Source organism: Octopus bimaculoides, chromosome 14, assembly GCF_001194135.2.
Source record: "Octopus bimaculoides isolate UCB-OBI-ISO-001 chromosome 14, ASM119413v2, whole genome shotgun sequence".
NCBI classification, from domain to species: domain Eukaryota; kingdom Metazoa; phylum Mollusca; class Cephalopoda; order Octopoda; family Octopodidae; genus Octopus; species Octopus bimaculoides.
Window position 1 is genome coordinate 3,524,806 of NC_068994.1, and position 14,801 is coordinate 3,539,606.

General features: G+C 36.8%; 1 protein-coding gene across 1 annotated transcript; it reads right to left on the minus strand.

Moving 5' to 3' along the window:
* Positions 1-6,848: 6,848 nt before the first annotated feature.
* LOC106870104 (zinc finger protein 32-like) lies at positions 6,849-14,300 on the minus strand. The gene is made up of 2 exons (XM_052972975.1): positions 14,107-14,300; positions 6,849-11,381 (listed from the first exon to the last, which is right to left on the minus strand). Exon 2 carries the CDS (start codon positions 10,687-10,689, stop codon positions 9,496-9,498), a length of 1,194 nt encoding a protein of 397 aa, XP_052828935.1. The 5' UTR covers positions 10,690-11,381; positions 14,107-14,300; the 3' UTR covers positions 6,849-9,495.
* Positions 14,301-14,801: the final 501 nt, after the last annotated feature.

Sequence of the window (14,801 nt, forward strand, 5' to 3'; positions counted from 1 at the left end):
TCCACCCCCACCCTGCGATATGAAACACACACACATATACACAAACATGTATGTATGTGCAAGTGAACATATGCAGTAACACTCACACATGCGCACATTTTTGCAAACCTAGTGGCATGCACATGTACAAGCAAACACACACAGGTACAAGCAAATACATGCACGCACACATATACATATACATAAAAGCAAACACACATATGCAAGCAAATATAGATGCACGCAAACACACATACGCACATATACGTGTATGCATCACTTAAACCCTTCAATACTTTAATTAATGTATTCTCGAGTCACCCTGGGCACAAGAAATATCATCAACATTAAAAATATTTTCAAATTAAATTTGTCTACTTTCTGAAAACGGAATAACGATTAAAATCACTTTTTGAAAGGTTCCATCTCTCAGTTTATTGACGACTTCCCTACTGAAAGAATTTAATTTAAGATATATGTAACTTACGCAGATAATTAATTTCAGAAAATACTCACACACACATACACACTCTCTCTCTATCTCACTTTCTCTCTCTCTCTCTTTCACACACAGACACTCACAGAGAGTGTCTATAAATTTACTTTACAATTTGAAAAATTTGGCAAAGAATGGAAAATAAGGATAACTCAACAGAGCATATTGGAAAACAGGCAGACAAAGTTTTATTAGAAATATCAGAACATTTCCACATAGGCTCCATTGCTTGCATCTAGACAATCTCTAATAGATACAATAAATTGTGGAAGTTGTAAAGATAATTTATGGACACCCTGTGTGTGTGTGTGTATACATGTATATATATATGTGCATGAATACATATATATATATACACACACATATATACCCATACATGTATGTATATATACGTGTATGTACATACATGCATATATATATATATACGTGTATGTACATACATGCATATATATATACACATATATTTAACCTTGTAGAGGATTGATGTATAAAAATCAAAAATAAATTCACAGTAATTACAAGCTCAATTTGTTAGAAGTCATTGAAATCCAACATGGTATATCATTGTAATAAACCCAATTGGAACCAACTTGCATGTATATAAACTAAAAAAGACCTTTGTAAGTAACATATTTAATAGAAAAATATAAATTTCACATATAGTTCATACTTTAAATTATGACATTATAACAATTCTGTAATTATACATTTAGTGATGTTTATTTTAACAAAACAGCTATTGAGCACAAACTATGAATTATATGTGAAATTTATTCTTTTATTGTATTATATAAAGTCCAAGAGTGGAAGTTATGGTTTTACATTTAATTCTTTAGATGCATGTGTTCCAATACTACATGGTATATATATATATATATATATATATATATATATGATCATCATCATCGTTGTTGTTTAATGTCTGCTTTCCATGCTGGCATGGGTTGGACGGTTTGACTGAAGACTGGAAAGCCAGGAGGCTGCACCAGGCTCCAATCTGATCTGGTAAGGTTTCTACAGCTGGATGCCCTTCCTAACGCCAACCACTCCGAGAGTCTAGTGGGTGCTTTTTATGTGCCACCAGCATGAAGGCCAGTCAGGCGGCACTGGCCACAGTTGAATGACTGAAATAAGTAAAAGGAAAAAGACACAATGAAGTGCTGACACACACATAACTAAAAAAAAAACTAAATGCACTGCCATAACTTTTACTCCTGGACTTAATGTATAAATGTTCTGCGAGGAATTTATTAACACTGGAATTTTGGTTTGTATCAGTTTCATTTAAGGTTAAACATTTATTGATATACACTTTGTTAACCAGGATTTACTGGAATGATGACCGAGAATCCAATTTGGATTCATCAATCACCTTTCATCGGATGTGTGTGTATGATGTATGCATATTTAATATCATCTGGGTAATAGCCTCATAACATACATATCAAAGCTGCTATACAGTTATTGGCTACCATATGCCATCATACAACAGGATTACTCCTTTTATTGGATATGCATGTGGAACTCTGGTAGTGTATGTAGGATTTATATAAAAACTTGCAAAATAAGATGAAATGAACAGGCTTCAATCACAAGTCACAACAATTGTTTCTATGCATTGGTAACAGTGCTAACGAAGCCACTCACCTGATGATGTGCTGGTACACAGCTGTTGGTGGATCATATGTATTTATGTAATAGTATGATATGGAAAGCTCAGCAACAAATAGCTGTTAGCCATGCACAGAAACCATTGTTGTGATTTGTAATTACAGCCTGTTAATTTCATCTTCTTGTTTTATGGATATATATATATATATATGAATATGTATGTGTGCATATGTAAAATATCATACTGTACTGCCATGTATGTATGTGTGTGTATAGAAGCTGATACTGTACGGCTGTGTGGTGCGCATGCGTAATAAGTTCAGGCCTCACTGTGTGCTCCAGTTGACCTCTTCACAAGCCAAGTGACCACCAAAGCTTCCTGAAAATCACAGTTGTGTGACCACCACCACCACCACCACCGTCTTCACACTCATACTGGGTCATTGGATCCCTTAATGTTACTAATTCGTTATTTGCATTATCATCACCACCATAATCATTTAATCATTGGGACATTGAATGGGATAACCATTGTGACCATTTGGATTTGTCTCTGTACAAAAGCAATTTCTCTATTAGTGTATTCATATAGATAGCAAATGTGTGTCTGTATATGTATTATATATATATATATATATATATATATAAATAATAAATGAGTATATGCATATATACATACATGTATGTACATACCTACATCTACCTGTATATATAGATGCATATCTGGGTACAGGACGTTGCAAACAAAACGTAGACAAAATGATGAACAGAGTACAGAAAACACACAGGCCACATAGAGAACATTTCCATCATCAGCTGCCACCATTCTAACACTGGCGTTTCGAAGAGTTATATATGTAGGCGAAGGAGTGGCTGTGTTGTAAGAAGCTTGCTTACCAACCACATGGTTCTGGTTTCAGTCCCACTGCGTGGCACCTTGGGCAAGTGTCTTCTACTATAGACTTGGGCCGACCAAAGCCTTGTGAGTGGATTTGGTAGACGGAAACTGAAAGAAGCTCGTCATATATATATATACATTATACATGTGTGTGTGCATTATATATATATATATATATATATATATATGTGTGTTTATTTATACATGTGCATTAGGTTATATACATTTGTACGTTTGTATAGTTTTATATATACATATATAAAGGTAGGCCTTTATACGTGTTTAGTTCTTCAGTTTTGGCTACCACGGACGTGGCCAAGCAGCAGTACCGCCTATGTGTGTGTGTGTGTGTTTTCATACCCTGGGTCAACTGCTGTACTCTTTATTACTATTGTTGTTGTTGTTATAATTTATATTTGAAAATGTTTGGCTTGATTTGAGAGAAATGGTCATTCAAAGTGTCACTTGTAGCTCATGTCACCCTGTGTGGCGTGTGTGTGTGTACATGTATGTATGTAAACTTCCTGCCCAGTTATTCCTGGCCCAGTCCCCAAGTTTTTAAAATGCATATAAAACTGTGCTATAGTGTTTTTGTTTGTCCATGGAAGTTTGAGAACAAAGAAAAAAAACAATAATGATGATGATAATATTGATAATAATAATAATATATTAATAAATGTCAAGATAAATTGGAAGAAAATTTTTTTGCTTTTTCTGTTGTTCTTTCAAATATTTTTCACCAACTTAAAAAAAAGAATGGAAGATGTTATGATGATGTCTTGGAGATGCAAGTTCAAATTTCTTCAGAATCTTGTCACTTAGCAGATGGTTTGGAAACAAATTTAGATTTGTTTTCATTTTCATTTCAATTTATTTTATATTTTCGACTGAACTCAAGACTAGAAGGCAGTGAATTGGTAAAACCGGTGGAGCGTCAAGTAAAACATATTGGCAGCAGAATATTTTGCTATGACTGAGTTCAACTTTACCTGCTTCCCTCCTCCCTTCCTCCTCTAATGTTGTGTGTGTTGTAAGGAGAGGGAAATCTCGATGGTTCGAGCAGAGCTTCAGTGATAAGCTTGAATAAGGGAGAGCAGAGTTATGTCCCTTGTTCCGCGGTACCTCCTTTGAAGACTTCTGCTGTCGTCTGCTTCTTACAATTCAACAGTTGTCGTACTAAAAAGGCGAACTTATGACCATATATTGTTGGTCAGTCGGTCAACAACTAGACTTTATTAACACATTGGCCAAATTATGTATCCCAAACAAGGAAATAAGTGTATGCGTGATTCAGAAGTAAACTGGCAAACTAAGGTAGGTTGAGTATCTCAATGTCTCCCCACTTTTTTACCCCTCCCCCCCTTGCATTACCATTCTCATTGTTGACTGTTCAACGAATCCAACACACCTGGACATCTGACTCCTCCCAGGTGGTTAAATTGTGTGAACCAATGGTTTTCAACCCTTTTTTTTTTGTTACCTATAGACCCCTTTCATTTCAGAAAAAACAGGCGGGAAATAAGCATACTGTGAGGTTTACTGCAAATTTGTCAAAATCTATCTTAAGTAAATTTGCAATTAATTGACAAGGTTAACTTATGTGCACTTCTATCTATGATATCCATTGAAAAAATTCTTATTTGGAAAGTATTTAAATACTTTTCCAAACAAATTGGACATTTTATCTGTAACTTAATAACACATAATTAGAGCTAAAAATGTGGAGTATAGATTACACTTCAAATTCCCAATAGTAATATGGTGAAGTACTACTAATACTTGTCCATTTAATATCATATTTAGTGCTCTTATCCCTTTAACCCTTTCGTTACTATATTTCTGACCAAAATACACCCCTCATGAGTTTCAATTAAATTCTAAACTAGTCTCATTAAACACCTGTAACTTTTTTATTTATCAACATATTAATGTGATATTTGGAACATAATTAAAGAAAGGGTTCTTAATCAATTCTATTGCATAATTTTTGTCTCAAAGTTCTCCACGTACTGGGGTACTGTGTCTCTCACATGTAAATATTGGTTAAGCTTTACGAATCGTACTCGTTCATACTGGAAATATTTTCATCGCCAAAAGGTTCCTGATCGCTCCAGTAATTTGTTATTCTGGGTAACTGTCTAATACCCATAATAATATTTATGGCAAAAAATGCCCGTATTTCATCTAGTTGCAGGAAACCACAAGCTATCTTTTTTTTCCGGCTTGTTTACATTCTGCGTAACGGTTCGTTTCCGCAGTAATCATTTCAAACAAGCATGAAAAAGAAGTCTAAAGGTTTCGCTTCCTGAGAAAGACTATGGGTAGACCCTGTTTCCTCAGAAAAATTGTTAATAAAAATATTTTAAAAATCTTTACTCCATTCTGGTGTAAAATCATCCTCGCTGTCGCCGCTTTCAGTTTCGGATACAGAAATATCCGATTCATTATCGTTCACCACCTGCTTTTGTAGCTCATTCATTCTTTTCTTCGATATCTCCATATCTTCTGTTGAAAAACCTTCAAATTCGGAGTCACTGCTTGATAGCATGAAACTCCTCTCCATCTTCAAAGTTGAAAAAAATTAACGCTGCAAAAAATGTGGAAAAAAATCTTCCAAAATTCACTGAGTTCAAATATCACGCCAAACCATGTCGGATACAATAACTCAACTGTTTGCAAAGTGAAATCAGGTGTTTTAACGAATGTACTAACGAGATTTGGGTTCAAATATACATTTAAATAATAATGGCTACGGCCGGGTTGGTCTTATGAACCAAAAATTTTTTCGGCCGGCTACCGCCGGGTTAGTAAGGAGAGGGTTAAGGTCCAGATGAACCCACTCAAACTTGTACAATTCATTTTTCCCCATTTTTGAAAGAATGTGGTTACATAATCTTTGTTTAAAGTCAATAGAACATGAACCTATTTAATAATTAGAAATACCATCAGCTGTTACTGTACATCAATAAACTAGGTATTTTCTGAGGGCTTGCCTTTCTAATGGACGTATTATACTAATTTGCTCCTACTGTTACAATAATGCTTATTAACAGTAACCCTATGTTTGCTATTGGCAAAAGTAGTGTGGACTCCATCTTGAATATTCGATATCACTCTATGGAGATTAGTGGTTTTGTTATAGATTAAATTAGGTATATTATTGGAGTCTTTAGGCAGCTCATATTTGTCGTTTGGGTTCAGTTACTTCCCTTATACTAGCTTCTGTATAGTTTCCCTATTGTTTCCACCACTGCTGCTAGCCAAACAGATGTTCATTATCCTGATATAATCATTCTTATCATGTCCTACCTTATCCATAGTTATTTTCATCACTAGTCATATTATTACTATTTGTGCTTATTGGGTTCATTCAAGTGAATTTTATAATTCTCTTGAAATTGTGTGCTGCAATAATTTGGATTAGATTCTTAGTTGTCGAAAAAGCAAACCTAACTGTTGTCGATTGAAAAACTAACTGTATTCGCTGGATGGTGGAAAGTGCCAGTCTAACGCAGTGAGAAATTTTGCAGGTATATATGTGGCTATGTGGGTCCTGAAGACTGCATTAAACCATAATATATTGTCTAGATCTAGCTTCCCTTTTGGTGGGGTTTTACCCACCAGCATAGGTAAAACTTTGAACAAAGCTGTGTAAGAATGTCTCCCTTAGATGAATATTTGCTGAAACTGACTTCAATTTAAATCAACTAAATGCACAACATCAAAGGATACTAGGACACTTACCCAGCAGAAACACATGTCGGATTGGAATTTGATGAGAATAAATCTTTAGCAAATGAATTTTGAAAATATATAATTCTCCATTCTTCTTTACAATGTATATCATTATATAAAACAGCTGGATTCAGTCCCATGTAAAATTGATTTTATTGTAACTAAACATAAAAACAAATATGTTCTGAATTCAAATTCCATCGAGGTCAACTTTGTCTTTCATCCTTTCAGGGTCAATAAAAAAAAAAGTACCAGTTGAACACTGGGGTCGATGTAATTGACTCATTCCCACCTCCTCCAAGCTTCCCTCGTGGCATAAAATTTGAAATTATTATTATTATTATTAAGGCTGCAAGCTGGCAGAGTGGTTAGCATGCCAGGCGAAATGCTTAGCAGTGTTTCGTTTGTTTTCACATTCTGAGTTCAAATCCCACCAGGGTTGACTTTACCTTTCATCCTTTTAGGGTCAATGAATTGAGTACCAGTTGTGTACTGTGGTCAATCAAATCGACTCCCCCCTCCCCCCAAAATTACTGCCCTTATGGCAAAATTTGAAACCATTATCATTATTGAACCAGTATCACAAATTATGAACCTGTCATGTCCAGAATGCTCCCGATCCAATAAAACAAAATATTCATTAGACAGCTAGAAGTGTCTAGCCCGAATTCTTTTGTCCTAAAGAAATAAAGAAGCCAACATCTGTCCCAGGGAGCAGGAAAAAAAAAAAAAAGAAAAACACTGACATATTGTATTCTTGAGCAAAACACTTCATTTCATGCTGCTCCAGTCCACTCAGCTGTAAATGTGTACCAGTGACATAGGTGAAGCCTAACACACACACACACACATATATATATATATGAGAGAGAGAGAGAGAAAGCGAGATTATGAATGCTTCCAGAATTATAGCACTTGATTGGTATTGAAAAGCCAAGAGACAAAGAGCATGCTTATGTAGATTTATGACACAGAGTATAGAATGTAAGAGAGAAGGGAGGTCCAATTAGGTTGTTAAAAACTGCATGTACAGATTAAACAGTCCATTCATTTGAGCCAAGATAATCCCTTGTTGAGGCAGGGTTTCCCCGGTGTGAAGTTATCCCTGTATCCCTATCATTATCAGTCAATAGAGAGTTTAGTAAATGGATCAAAATCCACAATATCAAATCAGGTAAACCTTACCGTCTCTAACACAATTGGCATCACAGGTGTTGTGCCAGAGGAGAGATTCTCCTCATGTCATTATTGATCTTCTGAGAAGATGTTTACTCACTAAATCGATCTTTAACTTAGCAGATTTAATCAACAAAGTTCAATATATTATCTTTAACCCCTTAGCTTTCAAATTAATCATGGATTATCTTGTAGCTTCAAGATTTTGACAACAGATTGTTTATTTTTAAAATGACATTGTAGGGTAGGTGTGAGAGGCCAGATCCAGCTGGTTTGAACATATTTGGGTCAGATATAACTGTTTTAAATGCTAAAAGATTGTTATAAAAGTCTTTACCCCATCATCCCTATCTAAATTAACAGCTGTCCTGTTGGGTTTCCCTATTGATGCTGATGTAAACCTGATCGAATATCCCCCACAGGACTTCTAAATAATATTATTTCTTAGTAGCATATCCCAGTTCTCATTTCCTATCCTGTATAAGCCTTCAGTCTTATCGGAATAGGACAAAGACTTCTCTGAATTTTGTCATCTGCTCATGTCAGAGCTAAACTTGTGTTAGAAGGGAACAGAGAACTTACAGACTTTTCAATCTGGATATGGGAACCAAGCAGTCAGTTTCAAAGGTTTCCAATTTTCCTCGGTCCTGAGTGAGACTCTTCAAGACTTAATCCCAAAATACTCAGAATCTGTGAGTGGTTGTGTGTAGTCATGATAGAAGGCAGCTTTCCATCTCTTTTGCCTGATGAGGTCATTCATCTTCTCTAGCAGCTTCCTTTGTATAATGTTCGTTTGAAGGAGTTGGTATATTTTTGGTGGAAAAACCAAGATTATACAAATCCATACTGCAGTAATATATATAATTTTCAGTGACAGTGTGTAGTACACTGCCAAGAGTAAATATATAAAACACAAGTCACATGGCAGACCATCACAAAATACCCTGTGTTGAACAGAAGAATACAAGATGTCTAGGGAAGGGGTCATGAGCCAGGAAAAAAGGAGCAGACAGCTGGAAGCACTCATATTGTTTTATTATGATTATTATTATATGTAATTATATTTTGCATCATAATGTTCTCAGCATTTAGTTCAGGTTTTTATTAATGCTACCAAAAAGCTTTTCGTTTCTTTTTTGACCAGATGTTGTCTTTCGTACCTTCAGTGCAAAGGAACGCTGTAACCTCTGTATGGGGAGTATTTGGGATTGTTCCTTTACACTTGGAACAGACAACGGAATACAAAACATTTCAATGATATTTTGACTGTAATTGGCTCATAATTCATAATGCTGAGTTAATAATATATATCTATACATATGTGTGTGTATGTATCTATATGTATGTGTGTGTGTGTATATATATATATATATATATATATATATATATATACAGCTTTGTAGTTACTTCTGTACACTGTTCATGTTAATATCCAGGATTTGAACACAGTGATCTTTGGTGGATTATCATAGTCATTGAAACACACATGCACATATGTATACACACACACACATACACAAATATATATTTACAGACAATATGTACCTGGTTAAAATGAAACAACTATGAAAATGAAATGAGTCAGAAATGGGGTGAACTATTAAGTAGAATGCGTTTGTTTGTGCAGCATTAGTTTGTCTCGTTGGGAGAATTGTTTCCCGCAGAATTCACAGCGATGGGGCTTCTCTCCAGAATGGGTTCGCAGATGCACGTTTAACGCATCTTTTCGTGCAAACAGTTTTTCACAAATAGAACAATGATACGGTTTGACACCGGAATGAGTTCGTTCATGTATCTGTAATTTGTCTTTCTGAGAGAAACCCTTTGAGCAGTAACTGCACACGTAGGGCCTCTCCCCTGTGTGGATTCTGATATGGATATTTAGGGTGTCGCGACGAGCAAAGCGTTTCGAGCAGAACACGCAGCCAAAGGGTCTCTCTCCAGTATGAGTTCTTTCGTGAATGATTAACTTGTCTTTTTGGAAGAAACGGCGCGAACACATACTGCAACCGAAGGGTCGGATACCGCTGTGGGTTCTCTCGTGGACTTCCATAGTTCGACGACGCAAGAATGGATTGCCACATATGTTACAATGAAATGGTTTGTTGAGAGAGTATTTGGTGTAGGAGTGATGCTGGTGTCGTTGTGGCGGCTGATGTTGTTGTTGTTGAGTCTGTTGTTGTTGTTGCTGAGTTTGTTGTTGTTGTTGTTGTTGCTGCTGCAGCTGCTGATGTTGCTGAGATTTCTGCACTGAAAACAATGGCTTTGAGTTAAAGACACTGGCATTGAGAACACTGTTGCTGAGAGTGCTGCTGTTGAGGCTGTAGTGACCACTGGAACTCAGGTTCAGTTTCAGGCCAGAACTGCCTTTACCTCCCCCACCTGAGCCACTGCTGTTGTTGTTAGTGTTGTTGCTGCTGCTAGGGCTACAAATAGAGTTCTTCTTGACAGCTGAGTGTGATTGCAGGAAAAGGTTTTGTGAATGAGATGTCACTGATGATGAAGAAGTCGTATCCTTGCTGCCAGCATCGGCCATGCCAGAATGTGCAGATCTTTTATTTCTTTTGTCACTGGAATCTTTCACCGAAGTGCCATTGTAATTAATCTTTGGATTGTTGTATTGAGTCGGCTGGTTGCTGGAGTAGTGACTATGCGGTTGATGTTGGTGTTGCTGATGGTGGTGTTGGTGGTGATGGTGTGCTGGATGTCGCTGTTCTTGACCGATAGTCTCAGGAAATACCTGCTCCCCCACCTGCAGATGCAGGTTTCGAGCTTCCCTTTGAGGAAACTGCATTTTTGAGAAGTGCTTCTCCTACCAGACACAGCACACCCGCTTCTCTCCAATGTACTACACACCTCTAGTAAACGCCACACACTCCTAATATGTACAACACACTGCTACTATAAACCTGTCATACACACTACAGAGGTAACCTTTGGTTTCCAGTTTAAAATTTGAAAGAAAAACAGAAATACAAATAAAAAATTCCTTTTGTAGGCTAATATAGCATGATATCCTCTTGGTTGATTATATAATACAGTATAATATTGTATAGTATTATGTTGTAATATGATATGGTATCCTCTTGTGGGCTGATATACCTTGTAGATTGCTATGACAGAATACCTTGCTGTGTTATTGTCAGGTTAATAAAGAATAGATTTCAACAATATTCTCCTGTGAGATCTTTCTCTAATTGCCAATCTCCATTTTATATCCATGATATCACATGAGGAAAGAGTTTGAGAAGATCCAGCAGTGGAACAATCATACAACACACAGCTACTTTGCTACGAGATCTTAGTTTCCAGTAGACTAGACTCCACCGAGTGATGTTGTCTTTCTGCTCCAAGATGTCATCACTCAAGTGGGAACGGCAGTTCTGTATGTGAAGAGGAGAGAGGATGATGTTTCCTTAAACTTTCTCTTCTGATGTTCACAGGACCACTGGACAAGGTGGCTAGTCTCACACCTCCAACAAATTCCTACAAACAAACAGCAAAACAAATAAATAATAGCCAGGTAAATATTGACAAGCAGTTTCATACAAACTTGGGGGGAACAACAGACAACTCATTACATTTCTATTAAAAAACTTCTGGGTTTCCCCTATTTTACCTCACTATATCCATAATGTATACTGGAAGGCACATGTCCTAGTGGTAAGAGTAGCGCATTCTCAATCACTAGATCATGAGTTCAATTCTTGGATCAGGTGGTGCATTGTGTTTTTGAGCAAAACACTTCATTTCACATCGGTCCAGTCCATTCCGCAATCAGGGTAGCCTTCCAATCAGCGAGAATGTTGGCATGCTTGCCTGACCAGCAGAATGGACCAGCAATGTACAACATGCATTGGCCTGGTCAACACTGTGATATCCATAATGTAATGTCTCAGCAAAGCATCGACACATTTTTAAGGCCCAGGGCCAGTATTTAATTCAGATTTTAAGGAGTGAAATGGATGTAAGATATATTTTGTCTTTCTTCCCTACAGACTATATATGAGATTGTCTTACTATCTTCCACATACCTAACACTTTTACAAAAGAAGACCCTAAGTGTCAGGTAACATTCTAACAGTCTATCACAGGTAACACTCCCCGACATATTTTGGTACATATTTCTGACAAACCGGTGAACTGTGGTCATGCAGAATATAGTGTTCTGTCCAAAAATAAAATGGATAAGAGATGTCTCAAGATATTGTTTAGATCATATAAGCTTCAATGATCACATCATCATCGTCATTTAACGTCTACTTTCCATGCTAGCATGGGTTGGACGATTTTACTGAGTACTGGTGGACCAGGTGGCTACACCAGGCTCCAATCTGATTTGGCAGAGTTTCTACAGCTGGATGCCCTTCCCTAACAATAACTCTCTAAAGAGCTCAGCTGAGGTCCACAACAGAAGACTGCTCCCTCCCACAAATGTGGTGTGGCAGTGTCACTGTAGCTGCTGCTACGCAAAGACCTTCCAGATTACACCCAGAGGAAGTCTACTGAAATAATTGACATGAAGTCACATTCAGACACACACAGCTTCTGTTTCACAGACAGATGGTCCCCTCAGTGCTTTCTACCATTACTGCAATGGCCTCCGCTCCTCACAGATATCTGATCTCATTCCACCTTCCACTCAAACTCTCTCGAGCTACTTGTTTCTCTTTTCCTTTCATCTCCCAGGCCCCTGCGCTACTCATTACAAACAGTCCGTCCTGCCTTCTTTCCCAGAATGTCAGCTCTGCGTTTACTCCTTCCCTCTAAGTATTCCCTGCAACCACCAACTTGACAACAGTTCTTTAACAGAACCAATCGCCCTGGTCTCACACACCCTGCAAAGACCACCAGGGACCACCGTCTCAGTTTCAAACCTGACGAACGGCTCTGCTTGTTTAGCTCCAAGTCAGGCATGACTGAGTAAGATTTATAACACCAACCGTGACCATTACGTCCTTTTTAAAGTCAATATGCCTGCCCCCGCCACCTCCGACTATGCTATCCGATGAGGTCCTTTTTTTGTTGTTGTTTTAAGACGCTGTCTTGATGGACATTTGGCTACTATTTCTAGCATATGAAAAGGTCAAGCGGGTGATCTATTATTGGTTGGATCTCGTTGTAAAGTAAAAAAGAAAAATCAATGACTGTTAAAGGTAACCCCTTATATTGACCGCATAGAAGAAAGAATTTATCTGCCCAGGCGTGATTGAACTCAAGACATTAAAGAAACGAAAGTACATAAAGAGCGTTTGTCTGCCGTTTGCACTGTTAAATCTTCAGCTCAGAAAATAACAAAATAAGGATTGTTTTGCTATTTAAGACCAAATGTTAATGTCTGTTGATGAGGGATTGAATGGAAATGGCGGGCGAGGGTGAAAAGAGAAAGGGAGAGGAGGGGGAAAGAGGGAGAGAGAGGGGAGAGGAAAAAAAAGGACAATACTGAATTGTGGATGTTGAGAAGGGAGAGAGAGAACAGGGGATGGAAATAAACATTTTAAGGGTCAAGTTTCGTAACGAAAATTTTAGTAATCGAGAGTCAATAAGAATCGGAGTCGACGAGGAGGGAAAAAAGACGATATTTGAATTAGAAATCATTACAAGAGCTAATGTCAACAGATGCACTGAGAGGCCATCTTAGTGGAGTCAGGGGCTGCTGGACAGACATTTAGGATGAAGAGGCCTTCAGGGCTCTCTCCTTCTATATATATATATATAATGAGCAAAATGTATTAGTGATAATAACAGCAACAGCAAGAAAGATGTAAACAGTTCTGTGTGTGTGTGTGTGTGTGTGTTTGTATAGATAAATAAATCTAAAATTTTTAAACTGGATATTTAAAACGAATCCCCTAAAAAAGTGAAAACGAAAAAGCGACTGAGTTAATCACCAGCTTCGAACATACAAATTTATTCTACAATACAAATTAAGTAGAGCATATTGCTGTGTGTGTGTGTGTAACATCAAAAAATAGTTTTGAAAATAGCAATCTCTATTCTATTCCAAATGCATAAATATATATATATATGTAAACAAGTCTGCAGAGTATTCAGAAACGACATCGTATCTGACCTTTTGCAGCGGTTTTCATCTAATATTCACTAAATGTTTTTATATAAACAATGGGAAATAAACTGTAATTATTTATTTATTTAATCTGTTTACGACATAAAGCTATGGAAATAAAAAACTGTATATATATGAACTTACCGATAATGGATATACATAGTAGTGTATATAAGGTGATATAGTATTATATACTAAACACATGTAGATTAGATATATCTATAGGGAGAGAGAGGATGAAGATGAGGAGGGAAGGTTTTTGAAAGAAACAGATTTACAATGAATGATGGAGAGTCACTAAGAGAGATAACTTAGCAACCGGTGTTGGCCGAATATAATGTCACCAGAGAAAATACTTTTGATAGAGATTGTATTGTATGGCTTTATTTGTTTTAATAGGAAATATGGAGACGGGGCGAAGTAAACACTTTTTCGGTAAAACTAAATATTAAGGGATTTGGTAATCTTCCAGTTTCGAGAGGTTAAAAAAGTAAATAAAATACAAGGGAAATAACTGAACGTCTTACCAGTATTATCCGTACTAGTTTGTTTATAAATAAATCACGTGATTTGATTGACATTAACTGTTTATATATAAATCACACACGTGATTGAATATCATAGTTTCTTATGAGAAATCGAAAATGCCTCGTGGAAGACCGGCTGCACAACATCCTATTGTTGCTGAAAACGAAATCCTCACTCGTGAATTAATATTAGAGAAAAAAAACATTTTCAACTTTTATGAAAAAAAATTCCGTCGCATGCTGTTTTAGATTCTTTTCTGCCTGTTAAAATTCCGTCGCATGCTGTTTTAGAGAAAAAGTAGTACGGATAAT